General features: G+C 41.9%; 2 protein-coding genes across 2 annotated transcripts; both read left to right on the top strand.

Moving 5' to 3' along the window:
* The first annotated feature begins 715 nt into the window (after positions 1 to 715).
* Positions 716 to 11,446, top strand: casp8ap2 (caspase 8 associated protein 2). Its single transcript, XM_070849664.1, has 9 exons — positions 716 to 765; positions 1,321 to 1,395; positions 1,555 to 1,652; positions 2,474 to 2,548; positions 3,006 to 3,121; positions 3,419 to 5,922; positions 6,648 to 9,345; positions 10,218 to 10,317; positions 10,404 to 11,446. Exons 1-9 carry the CDS (start codon positions 741 to 743, stop codon positions 10,464 to 10,466), a joined length of 5,754 nt encoding a protein of 1,917 aa, XP_070705765.1. The 5' UTR covers positions 716 to 740; the 3' UTR covers positions 10,467 to 11,446.
* A 1,660-nt stretch (positions 11,447 to 13,106) lies between these two features.
* On the top strand, positions 13,107 to 17,582 carry gja10b (gap junction protein alpha 10 b). Its single transcript, XM_070848900.1, has 2 exons — positions 13,107 to 14,480; positions 17,544 to 17,582. The coding sequence occupies exons 1-2, from the start codon at positions 13,107 to 13,109 to the stop codon at positions 17,580 to 17,582; spliced, it is 1,413 nt and encodes a 470-aa protein (XP_070705001.1).
* Positions 17,583 to 23,536: the final 5,954 nt, after the last annotated feature.

Below are 23,536 nucleotides of genomic sequence, written 5' to 3' on the forward strand. Positions count from 1 at the left end.
TCCTTTTTTACTGGAGATACCATCATGTGTTCAGCCTAGCTCTGTTGGTGAAAGGCCTTGTTCTTTTGTTCTGTGCTGTGTTCTTTCATTGGCCAGTAGTGAACAAACTAGGTCAATCTCGACCTCTGTGTTAATCTCGCTAAGAACACAGTATGTTAGCCTTAGCTCCTTGGAATTCGTACATTAATAACTAGGAGTTAACTAGTAAACTAACCAGGAGTCGTCAATATGCTGTTTTACATTGTGATACCAGTATTAATTCTCATATAGTAAGTTTTGTGGGAAAGATTGCTCAGTGATTTAAAAACAAAGGTACATAAATATCTATTTTTGATATACCACTACCACTACCAGCACCACCAGAGGTAATAAAGACATATAGGTAACAGGGTATCAACTGTATGGAAAAGTCTCTTGACAGTGGACAAAGGTTTATTCAATTACAGTAGACAGTATATTTTCCTATTGTTCAGCCCTATTTATCTGTGTTGTGCACTGCAAAAGTTCTATGTTGTTTAAGTGGTCTTAAAGGTGCCCTCCAGAGATGTAATGCTGCACTTCCATTAAAGTGCAAGATGGATTAAGTAATCCATCAGTTGTGGATTAATTGTACATGTTCCTGATTAATTGTGTTCTTGCATGTGCTTTCAGTGTATTGATCATTATATTTGAAGACTTGTAATAAGTTGTAAAAACTCCTTAACTCCTTAAGAAACCAAGCCATAGAGTTGCATGGCGGTATGGACACCAGCGATGCTTCTGGTCGTAAGTATAAGGCTATTACATTTGCACTTAGTGACCTATAGGTTTATTTTGTGGTGTGTGTGTATTATGAGAACTTCTGGTTTGTAATAAGGCTGTTTTAGCATATGATATATGTAGTGTAGATGTCTCTACCAGTGGCCCCAGCACTGGTTTCATGCCAGCTCTGCCACAATGTGATTGCTCATACAAGATGAAAATTCACATTCGAAAAAAACATACAGATCGTTAAAATTTTGAAGATACTCGCTCAAAAATATAAATTTTGAGAGATAAAATCATTTCAGTTTTTTATACATAGAGTGAAGAAATGTTTCCCCTGTAGATATAGACACATTCTGTACCTTAGCCAATTATAAAGGTCTTTGCATTGCCCTGTAGTTAATTTCCACAGTTGTATTTCAGTGTCTTAATTTTAGAGGTGCGGTTAATGTTGTATAGAGTACCTCCAGAAATTCCCAAAATGCAAATGGCTTAACACTAGATGTGGAAAAGGGGTTGATTATAACTGTGTATGACTGATGATGTACATTTATAAAGCATGTATAATATCCACAGTCTTGGTGCCTGATGTCAATGAAGATTCTGTGGATATCTACGATGGCCTGGATATCAGTATTAACAGCACTGCAGGTAAATGTCCTTCTTCAAATAGTTTCACTTTGGTCTGCTACAACACAACTACTGATAACATCATTGTATTCTGTTGGACAGTACAAATTCCTTTGTCCAACATTGAGGCTTTATAATTCCAATTTATCTCATTCCTTGTCTTATTTTGGTTTGTTACAGAGAAATACTCTTCAGTTGCACAGCTGAAAGAGTCATTGGATCTTTATGAAGAAATTGTCACAGAAGAACAGCAGAGTAGAGAGTCAACATACTCTGAGGTGAGTTATTATGGAGGTGCTCCATGCTTCCTTTCTCGCCTGTTTTTGCTCGGCTCTGTATTTGTGTTCCCAGCCTTTTTTGCAGGTGGGACTGCTGTTGTATAAACAGGTGAAAATGGGTTATTATACATCACTGACACTCTACGGTCTACATGCTCAAGGTATCTGTTAGGAACTAGTTTAGCAGGGGTGGTAAGTCACCCCCGCAAACATCTCATCTTGTTAATCAGTTCAGTTAGTAGACGATGGTCTGAGCAATGATCTGTAATGTGTAATTTACATTGCATGATCTCACACCCTTCATCAGCAAATGGTGCTGGTCCAGGTGTCTTCACATGACTTAAGTTTCACGTTAGGGTCACAAGTGGTTGTATATGAGGGAGAGATAGTAACCCCTGTCCTAGTTGGTGTTCAGACCAAAAACAGCCCTACGTCAAGGTACTGCTGAGTCACTGAAATAACATCTATGATATCTGTTGTGAGTAGCAGATCCATTAGTTTGAAAGCACATTAGTCTAATTAGCCAGAGAGGTGTACAGGTTTAAAATGCTATGAGCAGAATTGTAAATATAATAGCGTTAAAAAGCTAGACCACCATGTTAATCATGCTAACAACACAGTGTGTTAGCTGGGGTGAAAAGCAGCTACAACAGGTTTCCCTCTGACCAGCACTTTGGTGTCAAGTACAGAAGAGCCTTTGTTCATTATTCGGCGTCACACGTAACATTTGGGTGTTAGAATGATAGAATCTGATAGAATGCAGAGGGGTGCTATCAAATGGCTCGCTATCTCACCATCCTTTTCTTTTGGTATGTCTGCAGTTAAAGTCCAGATTCCAAGCTGCTCAGAACCAAATTAAAGAGTTGCACAGGAGACTGGAGCAGGTGGAGATTCAGGTTTGTTTCATTTGCTAACTGTCATTTCCCACACACTTATCTTCTTCATTCATTTAGTGGAGAATCATTACCCTCTGCTGTACAGGGATTTCTGCTCGGTAGCAGATATGTTGACCAACCACAAGCCTAAATTTTTCAGGTCAAAATAACTCCTTAAAAGAGCAGATTTAATACTCAATATATCTATTTAACATTCGTAATGTTCTCTGCCATTCACCTTAATACAGCCATACCATTGCAAACACAGGAGTCAGTATGCGATTTCTGGAGCTTCACTGCTTCAGTCTTATACACCAACCAATTCTATTGAACACATTAGCTGTGTCTATGCAGAAGGTCAAAACTGGAAAAAAAATGTTGCCTGGCAAATTGTTATATATATTATGTTATATATATTTGAATTTGATAAATTGCTTTATTGTTTATTCTATATTCTCTTTTCTCTCTCTCCTAACAGAATACAGGGTTGAACACTGAGAACTGCCGACTGAAAAAGAACATCTGTGCACTCTTACAAACAGCTAGACAGGAGGTGACACGAAAAGATGCTGAGATTCAAAGGCTGAACCAACTGTAAGTGTTGAAATGAACTTGTGACTCATTAGAACTCTATTATCTGTTTTACCATCATTAATAGGGCTGCAGATTAACGTGATGGATGAAAAACGAATGATTATTTTTGATTTTCTAATCGCTGTGTTGTTAAGACAAAAGACTGTCTCTACTATGTGGATACATGTTAGATGATGATGATTTTGAAGTGTTTTCTTGTTCTTTTTGGAGCTGTGTGTAACAAAAAGCAATTTCCCCCTGAGGATTATTAAAGGAATTCTGATTCTGATTCTGATTATTAAAACTTTGTTTACCCAGGTCAGTCAAAGATCGCCATCATCAGTCTCACATTAATAATCTATGGGAGAAAAACTCATCCAGTCGGACCTTCACAGGCAGCTGCAAGAGTAGGCCATCTCCTCTACCACCCTCCAGTCTTCCTCCGCCACCACCTCCACCACCCTCCAGTCTGCCTCCGCCGCCACCTCCACCACCCTCCAGTCTGCCTCCACCGCCACCTCCACCATGCAATCCTCCTCCGCCTCTGCCAACCTCACCCCCCAGGGAGAATCAACCTCCTCAACCCTCAAGGAAGGACATTGATAGTTCCACCCACCAGCCCACTGAGACAAGAGCATTAAAAGCTTCTCACAGTCATTCAAAAAGTTCCTCAAGACGAGATTGTGATGTACCTGAGAAACAGACTGAGCACTCTGTCAGCAAATCCAGCAGCTGCTCATCAAGCAGACATAGTGAGTCAGACAGACACAAGTCCAAGCACAGAGAGAAGAAAAGTCAAAAGCTATCTGAATCGACAGATAGGAGACATAGAAGTGGGTCAGATCCTAAAAAGGACTGTAATGCCCCCGAGAAAAACAAGTCTCACAAAGCAGACAAAGACACAGGAAGAAGATTTGACTCCAGGTCATGTCAAAGCAGGAACTACCTAAGTGTTGCAGGGCACCACAAATCAGAGAGGGCCAAAAGCCCCTCACCAGAGATTTTACGTAGTTCAGCTTCCACTAAAGAGAAGACAGGGAGAAGTCGAGAGCGGAAAGAAGATAATGTCAAAATGTCTACACTAGACTCTGAACATAGCGCAGCTCACAGCTCTAAAGAGGGCTACAGCAGAGATCATAGAAAAGTCAAGACTAGTGATGGACATATCAGAAGTTCAGATTCAAATGACCGGAAAAAGTCCTCCTCAAACCACCATGCTGAGCGTCACAGTGATTCCCCCAAAGAGAGGGAAGGGGATAAACTATCAAAGGATTATCAAAGGAAAGGGGATAGAAGGCACGAAGATGGAATCAGCAGAAAGCACAAGAGAAGGGCTCCATGTGAGACGAGCAGGGAACAGAAATCAAAAGAATCGGACCAAGGTAAAGTGGATATCTGTAGTAGGGAAAGAAAAGAAAAGACACAAGAGGCCTTAAAAAGATCATCCAAAGAACCATATATCACTGAGAAGAGTTCTGTGGAGGAAAATAGCCCAAACAGGAAACTGTGTTTCATGGAAACATTGAATTTAACCCTTTCACCAATTAAGAAGCCATTGTTGCCCGTCAGTGCCACATTGGGTGATCCCACATCAGTGGACAAGGTAGTGGAAAAAGGACACGATGATGAGAGTTCACAGCCTAATGTTGAAGATATGTGTGTGATTGATGAATTAGACAGCAGTGAATTAGAAGCAGAGTTAGAAGATAATGCAATTCAACCTCCAGATACCTCAAAAACTCCAGATTGTGAAAAGACCCATCAGAGGTGTGGTGATGTGAAAATAATTCAGGAGAAGGACAAAAACCTGAGTGAAGCTCCTGCATCTGACGAGCAACTTGACGACAATCCAGTCCAAACTACCTCAGCTCAACCCCCGGATACTTCAGAGAACCAGTTGACTGAGCACGTCGCCCTAAAATCCTCCGAAAGTTGTTGTCCAAAAGAACAAGATGGAGACATTTCCAAAAACCCAGAGAACAAAATCAAGCTGACATCAGACAGCCAGGCAGATGAATGTGGGCCTCTGGAGGGTTCAGATGGTGTCAGTAACACGTCTGGATGCAAGTCTTTACAAAAAGTAAACCCTGGAAATAATATGGATCAATCTGTTTCTGTCACTGAACCAGCTGTGTTTGATTCAAGTGTAGAAATGAAGTGCGGAACTCTTGAAAGTTCAGTGCAGAAAAGCCTGACTGCGGATGGTGTAGCTTCGTCACCCTCAAGGGAAAATCCCATAGCTGAAGATGTTCATGACAGTGCCAATCCCGAAAGTCAGCAAATTTCACCTACTATTGTACCTCAGGCCTGTCAGCAAGGACCGAGTCCTCCTGCCTCCAGTTCCTTTCAAGAGAAAGATGTTAGTGTGATGCAAGATGGTCCTAAGGATGCAGAAGCTGTGTCCAGTACAATAAGCCTTGAATCACTTCCACAAGAAGGGCTGAGTCTTCCTGAGGCTATTTACGTTTTAACACAGGCAAATAAAGACGCCAACAACAGCAGTAGCATCACAACTGAGCCAAGTTCATCCACTGGCTGTATCGCAGTGTCCAAAGTCAGTAGCACGACAGAGGAGACGGCGCTGCCAGAAAAGTACAGTATCCTCCACGTCACACCAAAAAAGAGCTTCTGTCCCGGAAAGAGTCACGAGCCTTCCAGTTCTGTGCCATTACTACACGATGAGGACTCCATGATGCGCACACTGAGCAATCTGAAGAGAATCCCTGACGCCATAAGCCCCCTGAGGAGCCCGATACGGATAGCCAAGAGAACTCATCTCCAAGTTTATGGCAAGCCGGGTCATGTCAAGAGTCTTCAAAAAGGTAAAGTTGGCCTGAAAATAAAGTCGTGTCACATTAAATCTTTCATACACGTACATCCAGTCCTTTTTAGGCACGTTATCTTGTGATCACAACTATGTGACCTCTTGGTTCTTCTTCTTACGCTCACTGTTGTCAATCTCTCCCTTGAGCACCAGTCCTCCTCTAGTGGTTAATTACAGTATCATGGTATAATAAATACACAAAAATAATGAATTAAGAAGGCATTTTTACTTGAGTGTAACACTATCAATTGAAACCATTAGACCAATGAGAATTTGTTCAGACAAGAGAATGTTAACTAACCAATCAACCAGCCAAGCAGAGGACATAAGTCTTACTTTTAGATTTCTTCTCTTGCTTTCTTTCCATGTTTCCCTCTGGTGGCCAGGATGCTGTTTTTTTGTAAAAGTCCAACAAAAGGGTGTCAGATGAAACCAACTTGAATAGACCAGGAAGGATAGACGCTGATCATAATAAGCTCAATAAACTTGAGACATTTAACTTGTGATCACTTGTATATCACAATGCCTCAAACCAAAGAGGTAGAAATGCAAAAAACATCAGGCACTGTCATCATAGCTTTGGCTTCTCAAATTGCAGTGACAGTTGAGTACTGCATCTCATAAATACATGATACATTTACAATATGGGACCGTGTGATAATGATGCTTTTTGATCATAATTATGAGATGCATAAATGTCTTTTCTTGCTCTTTTCTGTTCAGATTTCTCCACCACAGCTGTTGATGTCAACTCGAAGACGTTGGATGTAAACAAAGAAAACAAATATCCGGGCTCTCCTGCAAACCACGACACGCAAAACTTGGTGGACAGTGTAACCGACGTGCCTTCTAGTCTGTCAGACACTGAACTGGAAGAAGGGGAAATTCTAAGCGAAAGTGATGAGGCTGCTGCAGGTTCTCCTGCCCCTGCAGCCAAGAGGGCACGACCAATCAGAAATAAATCAAGTCCTAAGTATGTTTTGAAGAGGACATCTGAAGAAAGGGGAATTGCATCAAAAGAAACAGTGGGTGTGTCGACACGAAGTCCAAAGACTCGTTTTAAAACCGTTTGTCCGGCGGCAACCAAAGCTTCTTTTTCCACCATAGAGGAAGTAATGGAGACATTCAAGCTGGTTCGTGCTGAGATCCGTAAAAAGTACATGAAGCTTCATAAAACCTTTCCAAGGAAGAGCTTCTATGGTATGATGGACAATTTCCAGGAGTCTTTTATAGAATTTGTAGACGGTGCTCATTTTGGTCAAATATGCAGTCAGGAAGGGGAGCTGAAATCCAGGCTGAAGAAATTAATTGTGCCTGTATTTAGCAAAGTAGCAAATAATGGTATTGTGAAACGCATCTTTGAGCAGCAAGCAGTCGATCTTAAGCAAAAGTTGTGGGACTTTGTAGATGTCCAAGTTGACTACATGTTCAAGGACATATACTCGACGCTGAAGAACGTTTGCAAACCAACAAGAACGCATGCCGAGGACAACAGGCCCAGTGGAAATGAGACCGCATCTAGGCAGCCTGCTGCAAAGAAGCCACAGCCTCAACAAAAGGAAGCACGATCAGCTCCGACCAGCCTGAATCGAATCAAGCCTTGTGCTGTTGCACCTTACAAAACGGGCCTTGGAAGCAGAGGCAAAGATATCAGAATCACACATTTGGAAAACGACAGGAATGTTGACCTGCATCCAACAAACTGCCGAAATACACAAACTGTGGCCAACTTCCTTCCTCCAAAAAATGTTCCTTTAACGCCAGACAAGAGTAACATATCCTCGTTAGTAGTCTCTCAAAGTGGGTCTGTGCTTGATAAAACGGACTTTGAGCTACTCACAGAACAGCAAGCCTCCAGCTTAACATTCAACTTGGTGAGAGACTCTCAAATGGGAGAAATTTTCAAATGTCTTCTGCAAGGATCGGACTTACTAGAAACCAGTGGCATCACTGGAGACAACGCAGGTTGGACCTTCGGTACACCAAGGAAGGATGGAGAGAGACTCCTTAGCATCAATACTCCAGCCAAATGTGACTCTCCATCTAAACTGCTTTCCCCAACAAAATTTGATACTCCCTCCAAACTTATTGCGACATGGTCTACCATTTCACCTCGCAAGATATCATCTCCACGGTGCAAAGAGCAGATCCTACTGAATCCGGCTTTATTTGATGAAAGCTGTTTGTTAGAAGTCCCATCAGAGAACAGAGTGATGCTGCAGTCACGGTCATATTCCATTTTAGCTGAAGATCTGGCAGTCTCTCTCACCGTCCCATCGCCCCTCAAGTCAGACAGCCACCTCAGCTTCCTGCAGCCATCAAGCTCGAGCATGCACATCATGTCGACTCCGGAAAGCGTGGTCAGTGCTCACATAAGTGAGGACGCTTTGCTGGACGGAGAAGATGCCACAGAACAGGACATTCACCTGGCCCTCGACACCGACATCTCCAGCTGTGGCTCAAGCAGCAGCAGCGTGGCTTCTGAACTTGCCACCCCTTTTGTGTTTAAGCCTGACCTGCCCATGCAGGCACTGGTGATGGAGAAGTCCAACGATCATTTCATCGTGAAGATTCGCCAGGCAGCCGCGGCTGCGGACACCACGCTCACTGCTAATGATAGCTTAAGTCGGACACTAATTGAAGAAGATGTGGCATGTCAAGAAAGTCAAGTAAAAGCTGTTTTGTCGGACATATCTCAGGACGGCACTTTGGGTATCTGTCAGGCTGCCGGTGGTGTAGATATTTTCCTCACTCCAGATGAGACATTAACACTAACTAAAGATCCATCCCACAAAAAGGAAGATGAGTTAACTCAACCAAATACCTCAAAGGTTTGTTTTTCTAAGGATTCACAGGAAAATCTGCCTAAAACTATTCCTTCAGACAATAATTTGCAGAACGAAGCTCGAAGCACTGATCAATGCTTGGGACAGATCAGCCAGGAAACCAGCAGAAAATGTATCACAGTCATTGCTAATGAGAGTGCAAGTCAAACACGCCACAGACAGGAAGACATGACAACTCAACCAAGTCCCCCAAAAGAGCCACATCACGCTGCTGAAAGCCCCGAAACTTATCAAAGGAGCCAAGTGTCGGGGTCACAGGTTTCACACTCGGAGAGAGATGAAATGGAGTTGTCAGAGTCGGATAGAAGTCTCACCATTGCAGAGGATGTAAGCAGTACACCAGAGAAAGACCGAAGGGATTGTAGCAAAAGTAGAAAACGGAAGAAGCAAAAAGTTAAATCAAACAAAAACAAGCGGCCCAGAAAGGAGGAAGAGCAGAGCACAGAAGAGACGGTGTCTAACTGCAAGAAAGACTTTAGTGAATCCAGATCCCCTCCGGAAAATCTGTCCCCCTCCAGCCTTTCTGCCAAGAATGTCGTCAGGAAGAAGGGCGAGGTGGTGATGTCATGGAGCAGGTCAGTGGTTGATTCTGTACTGTATCACTTCCTCCCCCCGGGAATTTGTGAAGAAGAGATTAAATGTTAAGCATCCTCGTTATTTACATTGGCTTTCCATTTTCCTCGCAATATTTCTAATTATTAATATAAGATGGTCAAAGAAAAAGTATTTGCACATGATACTGAGGACAAGCCTTTTCTGCATATATAGTGATGGAATGGTACATTTATTGAAGTACTGTATTCTAAGGTACTGATTTTACTTCATCTGTCTACATTTCAGAGGAAAATATGTTTTCCTTCATGTCCTTTCTCAGTGCTAAACACATGCTAAGACAGAGCCTCATTCTGCATAACAACACTGACTTTTCCTACTCAGTGATACCGAAGCTTTACTGATAATACTACTGATACTTTTGCACTTGCAGTTGTTTTCTTTCTCCTTTTCTCTCTTGATGATGTTGAGGCCTTAGGAACTTTATTTTTTTATTTGTTATTTTTTTTCTCAAACTTTTGGAGAGAACCAGGCAAGCCTATTTCCCCCCCCCCCGCGTTCAGTCTTGGCTAATGCCTCCTGGTTCCCCATCTCCCAGCTACTTGTAAACCCAGACTACAGCCAGTAGCTACAGTTGACCTTTTATAGCTTCTATAACTTCTCAACATAGTTTTCAGGGTGACTTCCTACAGTTTATTACAAACTAACACTGTGGTTGGAAATTTTGCAGAAATGTCACTGTTTATTCAAAACAAATTTCCATTTTCACTGATTATCTTGCATTTGTGTTGGAGTCCCTGGAAGAAGTGTATGTGGTCACAGGGAAAGACGTAGTGATGGTAGTAGCAGCGCATATTTTAAACCCCGCTCTTAACGTGTCCTCTGCTTCCTCCAGAGATGAAGACCGAGCTATTCTGATAGACCTTAAGACAAAAGGTGCCTCACGTGACACTTTCTCTGCCTTGTCAGAGAAACTTAATAAACCATCAGGGCAGGTGAGTTGATCTCTTCTCTTTGTTGTTGTATGTCGTCCTGTGATGGAGCATACAAATAACCACTTTGTGTTGTTTTTCTTCCTCAGATTGCTGAAAGATTTTACCAGCTAATGAAGCTTTTTAAGAAGCAGGAGAAGATGGACCCTTGATCGACTGTGTGTGCTTTGCTTTATGCAAACAGTTCTTGTATTAGAACATCTCCACATGCACTGTGGCACCAACACGCACAAAGGCTGCTGTTCATGTGACATGGTGCAGGAGCATGTGAGTGTAGCGTGGCTGAGTCACAGGATCGATTCCCACCCAGGCTACTCTGTCCAGCAAGACTCGGTGCCCTGCCATCAACAACTGAGTAGACATACGGACAGCTTCAGTCAATCTTTATTTTTCAAAGGAAAGTCACAAATCCAGTCACTTCCTCTGAAGGTATTTTGTTCAGGATATTGAGCTGTACCTGTACCTGTACCAAGAAAGAGAAATAAAAATTCAACTAAACAACTCTTCCTCAGCACAACTAACAACATTGATTGATGTGAAAACGTTAACATCAATGTTACTATTTTTCATGCACTTTTTGGTTTGTAGAGCTGGATGCTTTTTGACTTCTAGTCCTCACAGAACCATATAACTGTCCAGTCCAGTGTTCATACATGCTTTCCTTCCTTCCAAAATCTTTTTCTCTTATATCTCGTCCTAAGCTTTTGTTTTTCCCTAAGACAGTTGAGGAAAACCTGCCTTTGGACCAGTATAACTCCAGGTTCCAGTGCAAGTATACTCAAATTCTCCTAAATGAAGGTACATTTTTAGTTCCTGAAGTGGATGCTCACTGAAAACGACTTGAAGCGACACCCATCAGTAGACCTTGGGCTACAGGACTGATAGGTTGGCTCTTTTTATGATATTTTTTGTATATCGATATTTTAGATCTTACTTCTATGGATGTAATTGTGTAAGGGGTGGACAGGTGTGTGCGTGTGTGTGTGTGTGTGTGCAGGTTGTTAAAATGTCCTATTCATGTGTAGGACATCTCTGTTAATACAAATGTGACCTTTTATGTTTGGGCCTGAATGGCTTTTTATTTGATTCATCCTATTGCTTATAAATAGCATGGAATGCAATACTGTATGTAACTGACTAAAAATAAAGTTTTATTTATTTATGCTGGTGTCTGTTTAGTCTTTATATCATATTGAAAACCTGGAAGTGACAAAGTGGGAGAAAGAATATGTATGTCAGTTGATGCCAATGGAAGATCATCAGTGAGGTAGCGCCCATGTAGTGTATCGCCATGACACCAATTTTCATAAAGTGGGTCACTAAGTATGGAAATCCAGGCTAGTGCCTCGGGGTGTTATTTGTAACTCTGGCAGACTAGCCATTGACGTGAAGCAAACAGATGATGGTAGAATGTTCTGTGCCAGATTTTAAATAAATTCCTCATATTTCACTGTCAAACCAAACATACTGTCTAATACTGTAAGAGTTACTGATTAGTAACATTCTAAAACTCACTCACTCTACATTGTAAGTGGTGCAGCCGAGGTGAGGAGAGCGGGTCGCCCCAGTCGAGAACCTCGGAATTTGCATCAGCTTCTTCAGACCGTGTGAAGCAGCCATGATGAGAGTCAGCACCTCCGAGTCAGAGGCCGTGGTTCTCTGCCAGAAAACAGTGGATTGCTCAACCTAGATCACTCTGGGTTGGGAGTGAGTGAGTCTTGTCAACAAGTGAGGGTAAAAATGGAGTGGGGGATGGACAGACGGACTGGTGCGCAGTAAGAAGGCGCTGACCAAAAGAGCAGTATCGCAGGTACAAGCGGCCACAATGAGTTTTCTCTACAGCGGGGCTGGGCATAACCATAGAGACAGAGTTATTAGCACTCTCCTCATCTGGTTTAGAGGACAGCTTGGGATCCCCCAGGAGGACTGTTCAGTAGAGGGATGTCTGGAGTGCCCTGCTTAGCCTGATGCCACTGCATAAGCGAAGGAAATACATGGATGCATGGATCTACTCTTTGCAAATGTTAAATGTTACATACTTTTACATAATTGAAATGAATGTGAGAAGTTTAGAAGGGAGATCGCTTTTGGTGGAAGGCCCTGCTAGATAAATGTAGAGGAGTAATAATGTATTACACAGTATTATGCTCTCTTAAATGTGGTGAGGTGGAAATATTAGAAAAGAATGGGTATCACTGTGCTGTTGTTACAGCCTCCCATTCAGACATAATAGCATCAGTGAGGTCCAGCACAGTTGGCTGATCAGGTCTGGCTCACAGCCGGCATTCCAGGGGCAGGAGTGGGACAAACACAAAAGGCCAAAAGCACACACACACACACACACAACTGCACACTGCTGTATATAATACGCAAGAAAGTTGAACACATTGTGCACGGCTGTGTAGCGTCATCTCAGTTTGTTCTTTTTCCATTGTAGAGTCGTGTTGAAAGTGGCAGGGTGAAGCTGACCTCAGGGCATCACAGGGCCATGTGGTGGATCGATGGCTTCAAACTCGAGCCCTAGTTTACATCAGCATTGAAATAGTGTCAGCGACGTGCAGTGGGATCTCATCTGTCTTCAAAGGACGACAAATGAGCACCCATGTCTCCACGAATGACTCTGCCCTCTTGTAATGGCTTAATGCTGAAGCACCTGAGACCAGGACTCTAGAAAACATGTGAGTTAAGCAGTTTTATTGCTTTTCAGACTTTCCATTTGATGAAAGACCAACAAACTACTAATGTGTTTCTTTAATAATTGACAGATGATAATAATAATAATGTGACAGAAGATGGGGGATTGGAACTTATTAGGGAGTATTTTAGAAGAGGTCCACATTCATTCCACCATTGTGGGGAAGATCTGGCTCACCATCCTCTTTATTTTCCGGATGCTCGTACTTGGCGTGGCGGCTGAGGACGTCTGGGATGACGAGCAGAGTGAGTTTGTTTGCAACACAGAGCAACCAGGCTGTAAAAATGTCTGTTATGACCAGGCTTTTCCCATCTCCCTCATCCGGTACTGGGTCCTGCAGATCATCTTTGTGTCCTCTCCGTCTCTGGTCTACATGGGGCACGCGTTGTATCGTTTGAGGACTCTTGAGAAGGAGAGGCATAGGAAGAAAGCCTGTCTGAAAGCTGAGCTGGAGGGGACTGACGCCGTCCAGGAGGAACACAAGAGGATTGAGCGAGAGCTTAGAAAACTAGACGAACAGAAGAAAGTGAGGAAAGCTCCCCTTAGAGGCTCCTTGCTGCGCACATATGTTTTCCATATCTTAACCAGGTCCGTGGTGGAGGTGGGCTTCATTATAGGTCAGTGTGCCCTGTACGGCATTGGACTGTCTCCTCTGTACAAATGTGAGAGGCTGCCTTGCCCCAACAGCGTCGACTGTTTCGTGTCGCGGCCGACAGAGAAGAACATTTTCATGGTTTTCATGTTGGTTATTGCAGGAGTGTCTTTATTTCTCAATCTGCTGGAGATTTTCCATCTGGGGGTAAAGAAAATCAAACAAAGCTTGTATGGATACAAATATGGAGACGATGACAGCGTGTACAGGTCGAAGAAAAACTCCATGGTGCAGCAGGTTTGTGTGCTCACTAACTCGTCACCACAGAGGTTGATGCAGCTCACACAGATGACCTGCTCTGTCGTGCCCGATGCTCACGGAGAGGCTCTGCCTTTGAATTTGCCCCCAACGACTCAGAATCAGATGGCGTCCAACAGCTACAACAGGCCGTCTGCACAGGCGTACTTGCCTGACATCCAGGGTCTACAGCAGCGTTACACTTTGGACAGAAAGCCGTCGTGCAGCAGTAATGACACAAACGGACCTCATGGCTCAGGCCAGCTTCAGTACGCGGGGCCTCGACCCACGCTCACGGCTGGCCACATGGAGATCCCAGCAGCCCTGAGGAACCCGCAGAGGAAGCAGAGCAGAGTGAGTGGCTGTAAGGAGCTCAGTGACATGAGTGACTCTTCGCAGAGCGACCACTACCCCACAACCAGGAAGTGCAGTTTTATGTCCCGAGGACTGTCAGAGGGCATGCTGGCCACTCCGTCTGACAGCTGTGACTCTCAGGGAGCAACAGACCTTGAGGCCCAGCACCTCAACAAGGGAGAGAGTCCAGTGGTGACGCCTCCCACCAGTGGAAGGAGGATGTCCATGGTGAGTACAGAAAATCATCTTTCAGCCATCCTTTATCTGGAATACCAAAAGCAACACATTTCGCCATTGACTATCGAATGAGTATAATTGAATATATTAATGAAGCACTACAGTCCATTTAAAGTGTAACTTCACACCAGGCTGAAAAGCTTTCTAAAGTTTCACTTTAGATTTACAATACCTAAGTGAAAGCAAATCAAACCAAGAAATAAAGTGAATGCAATTACATGTTGTCATATGTAATTCCTTTTTATGTATGGCTGCTTGTGTTAGAGACACTAAGCTCTGCCCCCAGGCCGTGACTGGACGGATGAATACTTTTAATTGTTTTTCATCGACAACACTACCGTGGTCGGGGGGTGTTTCACCGGGCACACATCAAAATGCCTCTGGATGCAATTGGATAGACCTACAGTCAGAGCAACAAAACATGTGCCATTTTGATTGTTTATGGAAATACCACAACAGTGGTTTGCATATAATACTACCAGGTCTATGTTGCCCTTTGGTGCACAACTAAAATCAAATCACAATACAGAAAATAAAGAAGGGTACATTTCAATGTGGCATGCACAATACGTGTCAGAATGAAACAAATATACATTTGGTTATCAAAGAAAGCTCAATTATTACCCCTTTACTATATGTTAACCATTTAATTATGATAAATTCATATATGAAAAAATATACATATAACAACGTGTATCGTATTTCACTTTGATGGTTGGTTTATTTTGACTAGGCATTTGAAAACTTCCATATTCACTACCCTGTCCGGTTGAAAGCGAGTGATTGGTTGTAGTAAGAGGTGTGCTGTATAGCACCTGTAACCACACCCACTAGTGATGTAATAGTGTACTGACACACCTGTACATCATTGCAGCAAGGTGAGTAGTTAAACCACAGGAGGTCAGAAAAAAAAAAGGTTTTCAGCCACTTATCTGCTGTAAAGTGTTGATGCATCAAGATAAAAATGAAAAAATAAACAAAACAAAATCTCAGATCATCCCAGTATGTATCTCCAGTGGGAAAGTCCTTCTATATACCTTAAGGTTACAATGGTAACCCGGTTCTCTGAGAACCGACGGAGGTATCTCATTATGGGAAGCACCTACTCTGTCTGGAGACAGACCAATCATCTTGAAATGCACGGGCCCTCCTGCCCATGGCGACCCACTCTGCATTCTCAAGCGTATTTTCTTCCACGTGCTCAGACAGTGCATGTCGCTCACTTATCTGCTTGGCTGACGTTCGTGCCGGCAACGAGATAGTTTTGAGGGAAAGCACTTTTAAGTCAGCACTCTCCAGTGGATCGAAGGGCAACCCAGAGAGTGCCTCCAAAACAGTTGGCAGGTCCCAAGAGGGAACTAAGTAGTCTTCATAAGCCCCTTCATAAACCCCCTTATTAGAGAATGTTTGCCCACAGGCGCATTCCCAGAACCCACATGACAGGCTGATATAGCGGCCAAATAATGGTGGAGAAAGCCTTAGCATTGTCCAATAAATCCAGCAGGACGTGTAACACATCCTGAACAGACCTCTGAAAAGAAATGACGGCCCTTTTGTTGCACCATTTTTCAAATACCCGCCAAATGTCTCCCACGTCAGGTGAACTACCTGGGAGTTCAGCCTCCATTCGCCATAGACAGGATTCCCTCTGGAGAGCAGATCCACCCTGCAGATCCAAAAAAACTACTCCAGGTGATTTATATGAACGTGACGGAGCCTTGGGGGCCAAGTTCCGTTCACAGCTCTCCATCCTGACAACGAAGCATCATTCCCAGGGGGACTTTAGTGAGCAAGGAGACATTCTGGGGAAACCCTCACCGTTCGATTGAGATGACGTTGTATGTCCAATTGTAGGGAGGAAATCCTGCATCCTTAACAGCCCATTAGGAGCGACTGAGATTACTGAGGCCATCAGCCCTGTCAGGTGGAGGCAGCGCAAGGTGCTGGTGGTTTTGCTGCTGAAGCCTGTAACCCTTAGTAATGGTTGTGATCACCCAGGGATGAACTGCACTTGCTCACAACTGACCTGGCAACCCAAAGGTGAAAGATGGAGCAGCTGTGCCCTCTTGATGCGACAGTTTGTCCTGCACTTCTCTGTATTACACACTTCACCCTCGGCTGAATTCCTGGCTGTGACAGTGGCATTTTTATAGAAAAAACATTTGAAGCTCCAACTTGTCCCGGAGGGGGGGGGGGGTCCCGACACCAACTGCTCCACCACGGGGGGGGGGGGGGGTTGCATACCCTAGGCCCTCGCTGTTGGTGATATCCAGCCCAGAGTGACCGCTTGACAGGCAACCTGTGGTTGAAAGACTTATCCTTGTATTGCATCATTTCCCTCATCCATGTGGCCATGAGCTGTTTGGAGGAGACCAGGCGAGACGGCAGGATTTTCCAATCACACACCTCCTCCTTTGTCATCCGGTGGTGCTTTTCTTAACAAAAAGAAGCTAATACAGCAAAAATCGGTGACTGCTGAACCGGTAGAATCTGGACATCAGGACAGCTGAAGAGCTCAAGTGATCTTCACAGGGAAGAAAGCGGCGCTTTAAAAGGGGGGCAGGCGGGCCCGTGCATTTCAAGATGATTGGTCCGTCTCCCAACAGACTTGGTGACATTGGAGCTTCTGTGATTGGCCACGCCAGAAGACACTACCCATAGTGTCATACCGAGTGAGGTTTGAAAGAGAACATTAAACTTTCATGACTAAATAATCAACAATCAAAGCTTGTAAAATCTCAGTATTATTCATTATCTAATTATGAATTAATAATAGAGAGCAGCTTAGCTATTTCAGTAGGAGTGTGGTTTGATCAGATTTGACTGACAGTCGTCCGGCAACCCCACAACTGTCACATTGTGATTCAAATATTCCTATTAAGTTGTGATGGCGCATGGAAGTAAGTGACTTTGTATGTTTCCAGCTTAGCCCAGTGAGGAGTACTGGAGCACCCTTTACTTGTTTTTCCTCTTGATTTTTCAGCTGCTGTTGAGAGGAATTGGTTTGAGTAATAACCATGCTACGTCCATAATTCTATCTTCTCTCTCTTTCAGAGCATGATTCTGGAGCTGTCTTCAATTATGAAAAAGTAATTTGAAAATTACTTTTTCAGGCCAAGCTAGAGGCATATGGGAATTCCAAAGGGACCGATCGCAAAAAGCCAATCTCATCCTGTCTTGTTGTTCTCACAGTAGGTTTTTTCAGTATGTACAGTATCTTGCATGGACAAGAACTTAAGTTCAAATATGTTAAACATGATATTCCATAAACAAAACACTCTTGATCATTTTTCTTCCTGTACTTTACAAATTATATCTCCAGCATCTGAATACTTTTGTAGTGATAGTTTGCAAAGTAACTGCTGTTTAGGGTTTGTGGGTAATAAACCACATAAAATAAATCAAATATGAATGAATCAGTCTCAAAGCATATTTGACTGCTCATAAAATGAGACCGAAAGCTTGTTGCAACGCAATTTGACTGAAGATTGTCATTGTCATTATCTTATAAAGATGAGAGAACTCTCTAAAACAAGGTTCATGGCACAGAAAGAGCTGGAGAAAAAAATGGCTCTTCACTTTCACCATGCTGTTTTGACCGAGAGCAGCCTAATATTGTTTTTGCATATATCTGACAATTCTAAGCTTTTATTGTGAATGTTTCTTTTTTTTTTTTTAACTATTAAATATGTTTCCCTCTTCAGCAGGACAAAACTGTTTGTCTGAGTGGTGTGTTGTTTAATCTAAAATGGCTCTAAGGAATCGAACAGTGGCTGCTTTCCCCTAGGTATTGCTGGGGCACAAGGACGTTATAGTTGACTAAAATGAAACTTAAAAACTAAAACTAGGTGTGAAAAAGCATTTTAGAGAACTGAAACAAAATAAATAAAACATACTTTATGAGAAATGAACACTGAAACAAGACTGTGCACTCTCAAAACTAAAATTAAGAAATATCTACATACAGGAAATGTCTTCGATTTATTTTACTCTTCGTCACTGTTGTCACATTTGTAGATGATTTGTAGAAACATGATGACGCCTTGGTGCATGTTTGAGACAGGGATGTCTACATCAGTGGGAATGAAGTGCGTTTGTATATTATTACGCACAGGGCTCAGACATCAACGCGAGACACTCAAAGACAGATGAACAAAACTACGGTTTGGATTAGTAATACAAAGAACTTTGGCACGCGGACAAGACAAGACAATCTGGCACAAGACAAAGGGAGACGCAGACTATTTATACACCAGGTAATGGGGAACAGGTGGAACCAATTAGGGCGGGGCGGACAATCACCAAGACGGGAAACACACGAGGGCAGGAAGCCTGAAACGAGAGGAGAGTTTAGGGTTTCAAGACAAGACTAGACACAAGTGAACATAGACAAATTAACACACACAACAAGACGTGACATACATCTACTATGATCTTTTTAAACCTGCCCCTGACAAATATCATAATAACAAAATTAAAACTAACGTTAGTTAACGGTTTTTATTACCAATAACTGAAAGTAAAAAATAAACTGAAACAAGCAAACCCACACTGGAAGAGAACTACAATTAAACTGAAACTGGAAAATTAAAAGCGAATGAAAAGTAAAGACACGTGTAATGTCAAAGTTTTGGTTCAGTCTGACTGCTGGCAACTGTTTTCAGTGAATAATCTCACTGTGCACAACCTGCTCAGCAGCAAACAGCAGACAGACAGTAAGAGACTTGCTGGTGAACATAGAGGAGCGTTTAGCGGCTCGAGAACCAGATATTTCCCACAGGAGTTGGTGGAAACCAAAAACAGAGCCAAAAGCAGAGTTAATATTTGACTTACATAATGTGTTACAAACAAGGCAAACTGAAACTAGGATCTGAATAATATTTATGCATTTAAATAAAAAATGCCTGATACCCTTGTTGTTGATTAAATCAAGACCTGGCCCTTATTATGGGATTTGTGGTTGTGGACACAAACACGGCTACAAATGCATGCTAATGTCGCTTTATTAGGCAACTATTTCAAACTTTTCAACCTCTAAAACTCTGCTTATCCTGGGTTAGGGTTAAGTGTGAGAGTTGCATTTTGGTCTGACGGATCTTCTGTTATGAGAATTAGGGTTAGAAAAAAGCCTGCCCCTAACCCTGGACACTGGAGTGGATTTTAAGAGGTTAAATCTAATCTTAATGTTGTGTGTGCAGCTTGTTCTGTTGCTCCCAAGTGACCAATAAGGTAAATTAATGCAGCTTTAAATGTTTTTGCAAAAACATCCACAAAACACAAAAGATGATATGCAAGTTTCTTTATTTCATAAAGAGAAATGGTGTCTAGACAAAAAAGTCATGTATAGAACACTAGCAATTGAAATGAATGAAAATGGGGTTTGCACAATACCTTATTTACAATGGTTATTAAGTCATTTTAATTAATTAGGGTCATGTAGCATTTAAAAATTATAAAGGTAAGAACTCTTAGTAGAGAATAAGCAAATAACAGCTATTTCAAATTGACAATATTAACACAAAACAGTCATCTAGAAAAATTAAAGAAAAAACAACAACTTTTAACTACAAGCTTAAGAGCTATAACATTAAAAATGATGCACCAAAATCTACTAATACAATAATCCATATAATCTGTGTAAAAAGCATGTAGAAAAACACCTGATGCAGTTTGCTGATACAGTCATTGACCAGTTATGAGAGGTATGAAGGATTTCACAGGTAGATAAGTGTGAGAAAGTTCGCACTGGTGACTCAGGGATGGGGGCAAAGCCCCTGCATACACTCACTTCACTTGAATGTGAACTATGGCCTCTGCAAGTTCTAAGGCAAATATCGGAGGTGCACTTATATCCATGTAATGTTGACCCATCCCAAAAGTTGGATTAAAGACAAGGTGAGGAAACTCATTCTTTGTCTCTTTACATGACACCAAGAACCAGTCCAATTGAAGCGAGCATCAATTTTACATGGCAAAAATTGATCAAACATGACATGATACCTATTTGTAAACATTTTCCATTTTTTATATTTGACTCAATGATCTCAGCCTGCGTGTTCAACCAGGATACCAGATTTTTTTTCAATAAAATTGAGCAATCTGTGAGAAAGGCATGGTTTTTTTTTTTTTTTTTCTTTTTTTTGTTCGTATTCTTTTATAGAATAACCTTTGGAGTTTGAAAAGCCAGTGTTTGTTTCAGAGAAGCAGCAGCAAACAAAAAAAAAAAACAAAAACACTAAATGAGACAAATCCACAGCAAAAAGGTACGAGCATTCAATCACAGATTTACAGCGACAGCTAAATTGTTCACTTAAATTAACCTGCTGTAATAGCCAGAACCAAAGAAAGTGTTTGGTCTGCACGAGGGATTTTTCATATCTACGTATCAAATTCTTTAATTCATTTGAGGTGTTTTCTCTGCATAGAATTCATACGGTCACGTAACTTCAGAGCTACACTGCTTGTAGTGACAAACCAGCAAAGAAGTATTTGTGTTTTTGGTTTTTACAACCAGCAACTTCTGCTCTCAATAGTCTGATTTCCAGCAGCAGCGGGTAGCTGTTCTTAACAGCAAAAACACACGAGCTGGAAAACATAGTGGAACGTTTAGCAGTTAAAGAGCCTGATATGCCCCTCAGTCTTTGGTCTTTTCAAGACGCCAAAGAAGAGTTAAAAGATGAGTGAATATTGGACTTCACAGGGACACAAACTCTAAATGAATGCTGATGTTGCTCTCAAAATGCTTGTTCTATGCATGAGTAAGCCAACTGTTTGCAAAGTTCTCTGTGATAATGTGTCATTGCTGTGTTGACAGCTTATTCTGCTGCCCCCAAGTGGTAAAAATATCAATGAATGCTGCTTTTAAGTTATGCTAATAAATCATTTAAGGGATATTTCATTTGACTCAAAGCAATTTAAAAAAAAAAAAAATGCTTGGCACCCTAAGACACTCAGCTCAGTTCACTCAAATGACAGGAAACACATCTGACCTCTGCTTGGATCCAGCCATGCATCTACTTCTGCTTAATCCTCAATAGTTTTAGAGATCGTCTGAGATTTCTGCCACCGCCCCGACACAACAGCGGTGATATGGGTTTTGAATTCAGTGGAACTATTACAGCAATGTGATTATCTGGAGCAACACGACACTACTTCTGCGAAGAGATTTGTGTTAAAGATGTTTTTCAGTTCTGTGAGTACCATAGAAAGAATCCCTCCATTGTATGTTAAAGAGCGTAGGCAGAAATCTCAAGAGACAGGTATCTCAAAGCCTGGAGAAACAGACCCAAAGTTATTTGCATGACTAGATGCCACAAGATAAGGTAAGAACGCATTTTTTAAAAATGTATTTATCTTTTAAAATTTGAGTGAACTCACACATTCAGTGTTGGTGCATGCAGAAACACTCAGAGAACTTAGAGGTCTGGACAAAAAGCTTTTTCTGACCGGAGAGTGTCTGTTTCTTCGGCGCTACAGGGACCTAACGGGTGTTACGTTGCATCAACCTTCAATAACCGAAACTCTGCTACGCACAAACACCAATGTGATTACTGTATTATCATTATTATTATTAGGACATGTGAGGGCTACAACACACAAAGTTCATTTTCTCCAAACAGAACAAAAAAAAAAACATAAAATCAAAGTTGGGTGCTTTCCAATGCAACACCACACTTATTAAGATCAACTGAAAATAAAATGTGTGTATGTAAATAAAAAAAAAAAAATGAGTTGCATAATGTTTGCAGAAAAAGAAGCTTCCATGATGCTGATGGTTCCACATTGGTTTATCTGGCTTGACCCTGGTAGATTTCCCACATGAGTAAAATACTGTTTTGCTTCAGTAAATATGAGAATAAGCACGAAAAGAACACAAACAGAAAGCAGGACCGAACAACTGCTACGTCGCACTCGTGCCGTGCCACAGCGTATGTACTGTGTGTGAATGAATATATGTATGTGTGTGTGTGTGTGTGTGTGTGCATGTGTCTGTGTACTCTACAAAGTTGGGACCGGTCTTTTTCACAATCCAAAGACAGGTTTATGAAATACACTTACTCTGTTCGGCCGTTTAAACGAAACAACGTCTCAGCGGTGAGATTGTATGTTAACGTACATCTAAAATTTACATCATTTAAAGTCGGGGGGGACTTCAGAGTATTTCATCCAAACTTTAGAGCCCCAATCTCAGATTTATTTAGCCAGAACATACTCACGTAACTTTATTTATTTTTTTTTTAGAAATTTAGATTCTGTAGCTTCAAAATAATCTTAAAGGGCATGAAACCGTGTCTTTCAGCCGGTCCTGCATGATACACACATTTTAAAAAAATCAGCCAAGGTTCTGTGGGACAGTAGGAGGTGTCGCAGGATGACAGGATCCCAATTTGATCTGCTATACACGGCAACATGGGGCTTAATATTCATATTCTAAGATAAATAAGTATTTATTACAGCACTTTAGAATTTGGGGTTAAAATGTGGAGCCTTGAACAACAACATGCTTTTCTACTTATTATTGCTGTTATTCTTTTTTTTTTTTTTTATGTTTAATTACATTTACATTTTAATGGTTTATTTGCAATATTGTCTTGCTTTTAGTTAACCGTATTAGACTCCTTTAAAAGGTGCAATATACATCAAATTATTCTAAAGTTATTTAGCAAAGGTTATGGTGACGGTCTACGGCTTTAGAAATACATCATAACAAATGCCAATGGGATCTTGAATGAGATTTTCTTCCCCCTTAAACAGAACCCAAAAGTTCAGTCTTCAGCATGTAGATGGACACAGAGAGCTGAACCTGCCTTCGAACAGTCGGGGCTGTGTAAACACGTCGTGCTCTCGGCAGCACGGAAAGCAGAGGTCTAACCTGAGTTTTTGGGTTGTGTCCCGTTGGGAGGAAAACCTCAGGAAGGGTTTGCATTTCAATAGAAAGCACTGTTGTAGATACTCATTTGTCTTACAGTAAGGATAGCGTAAGTACTAGTAGGTAACACTGAGGTAAAGAAGCGAGTGGAACAGAGGCTAGAGACATAAACGTCAGC

This window comes from Pempheris klunzingeri, chromosome 18 (genome assembly GCF_042242105.1).
Source record: "Pempheris klunzingeri isolate RE-2024b chromosome 18, fPemKlu1.hap1, whole genome shotgun sequence".
NCBI classification, from domain to species: domain Eukaryota; kingdom Metazoa; phylum Chordata; class Actinopteri; order Acropomatiformes; family Pempheridae; genus Pempheris; species Pempheris klunzingeri.

Excerpts from the sequence above, each read along its gene's own strand:
- casp8ap2 (XM_070849664.1), top strand. The coding sequence starts at position 741 with ATGGACACCAGCGATGCTTCTGGTC. Across the intron at positions 9,346-10,217 it reads GTGGTGATGTCATGGAGCAG|AGATGAAGACCGAGCTATTC; the intron begins GTCAGTGGTTGA and ends TGCTTCCTCCAG. Across the intron at positions 10,318-10,403 it reads TTAATAAACCATCAGGGCAG|ATTGCTGAAAGATTTTACCA; the intron begins GTGAGTTGATCT and ends TTTCTTCCTCAG.
- gja10b (XM_070848900.1), top strand. The coding sequence starts at position 13,107 with ATGGGGGATTGGAACTTATTAGGGAGTATTTTAGAAGAGGTCCACATT. Across the intron at positions 14,481-17,543 it reads GTGGAAGGAGGATGTCCATG|AGCATGATTCTGGAGCTGTC; the intron begins GTGAGTACAGAA and ends TCTCTCTTTCAG.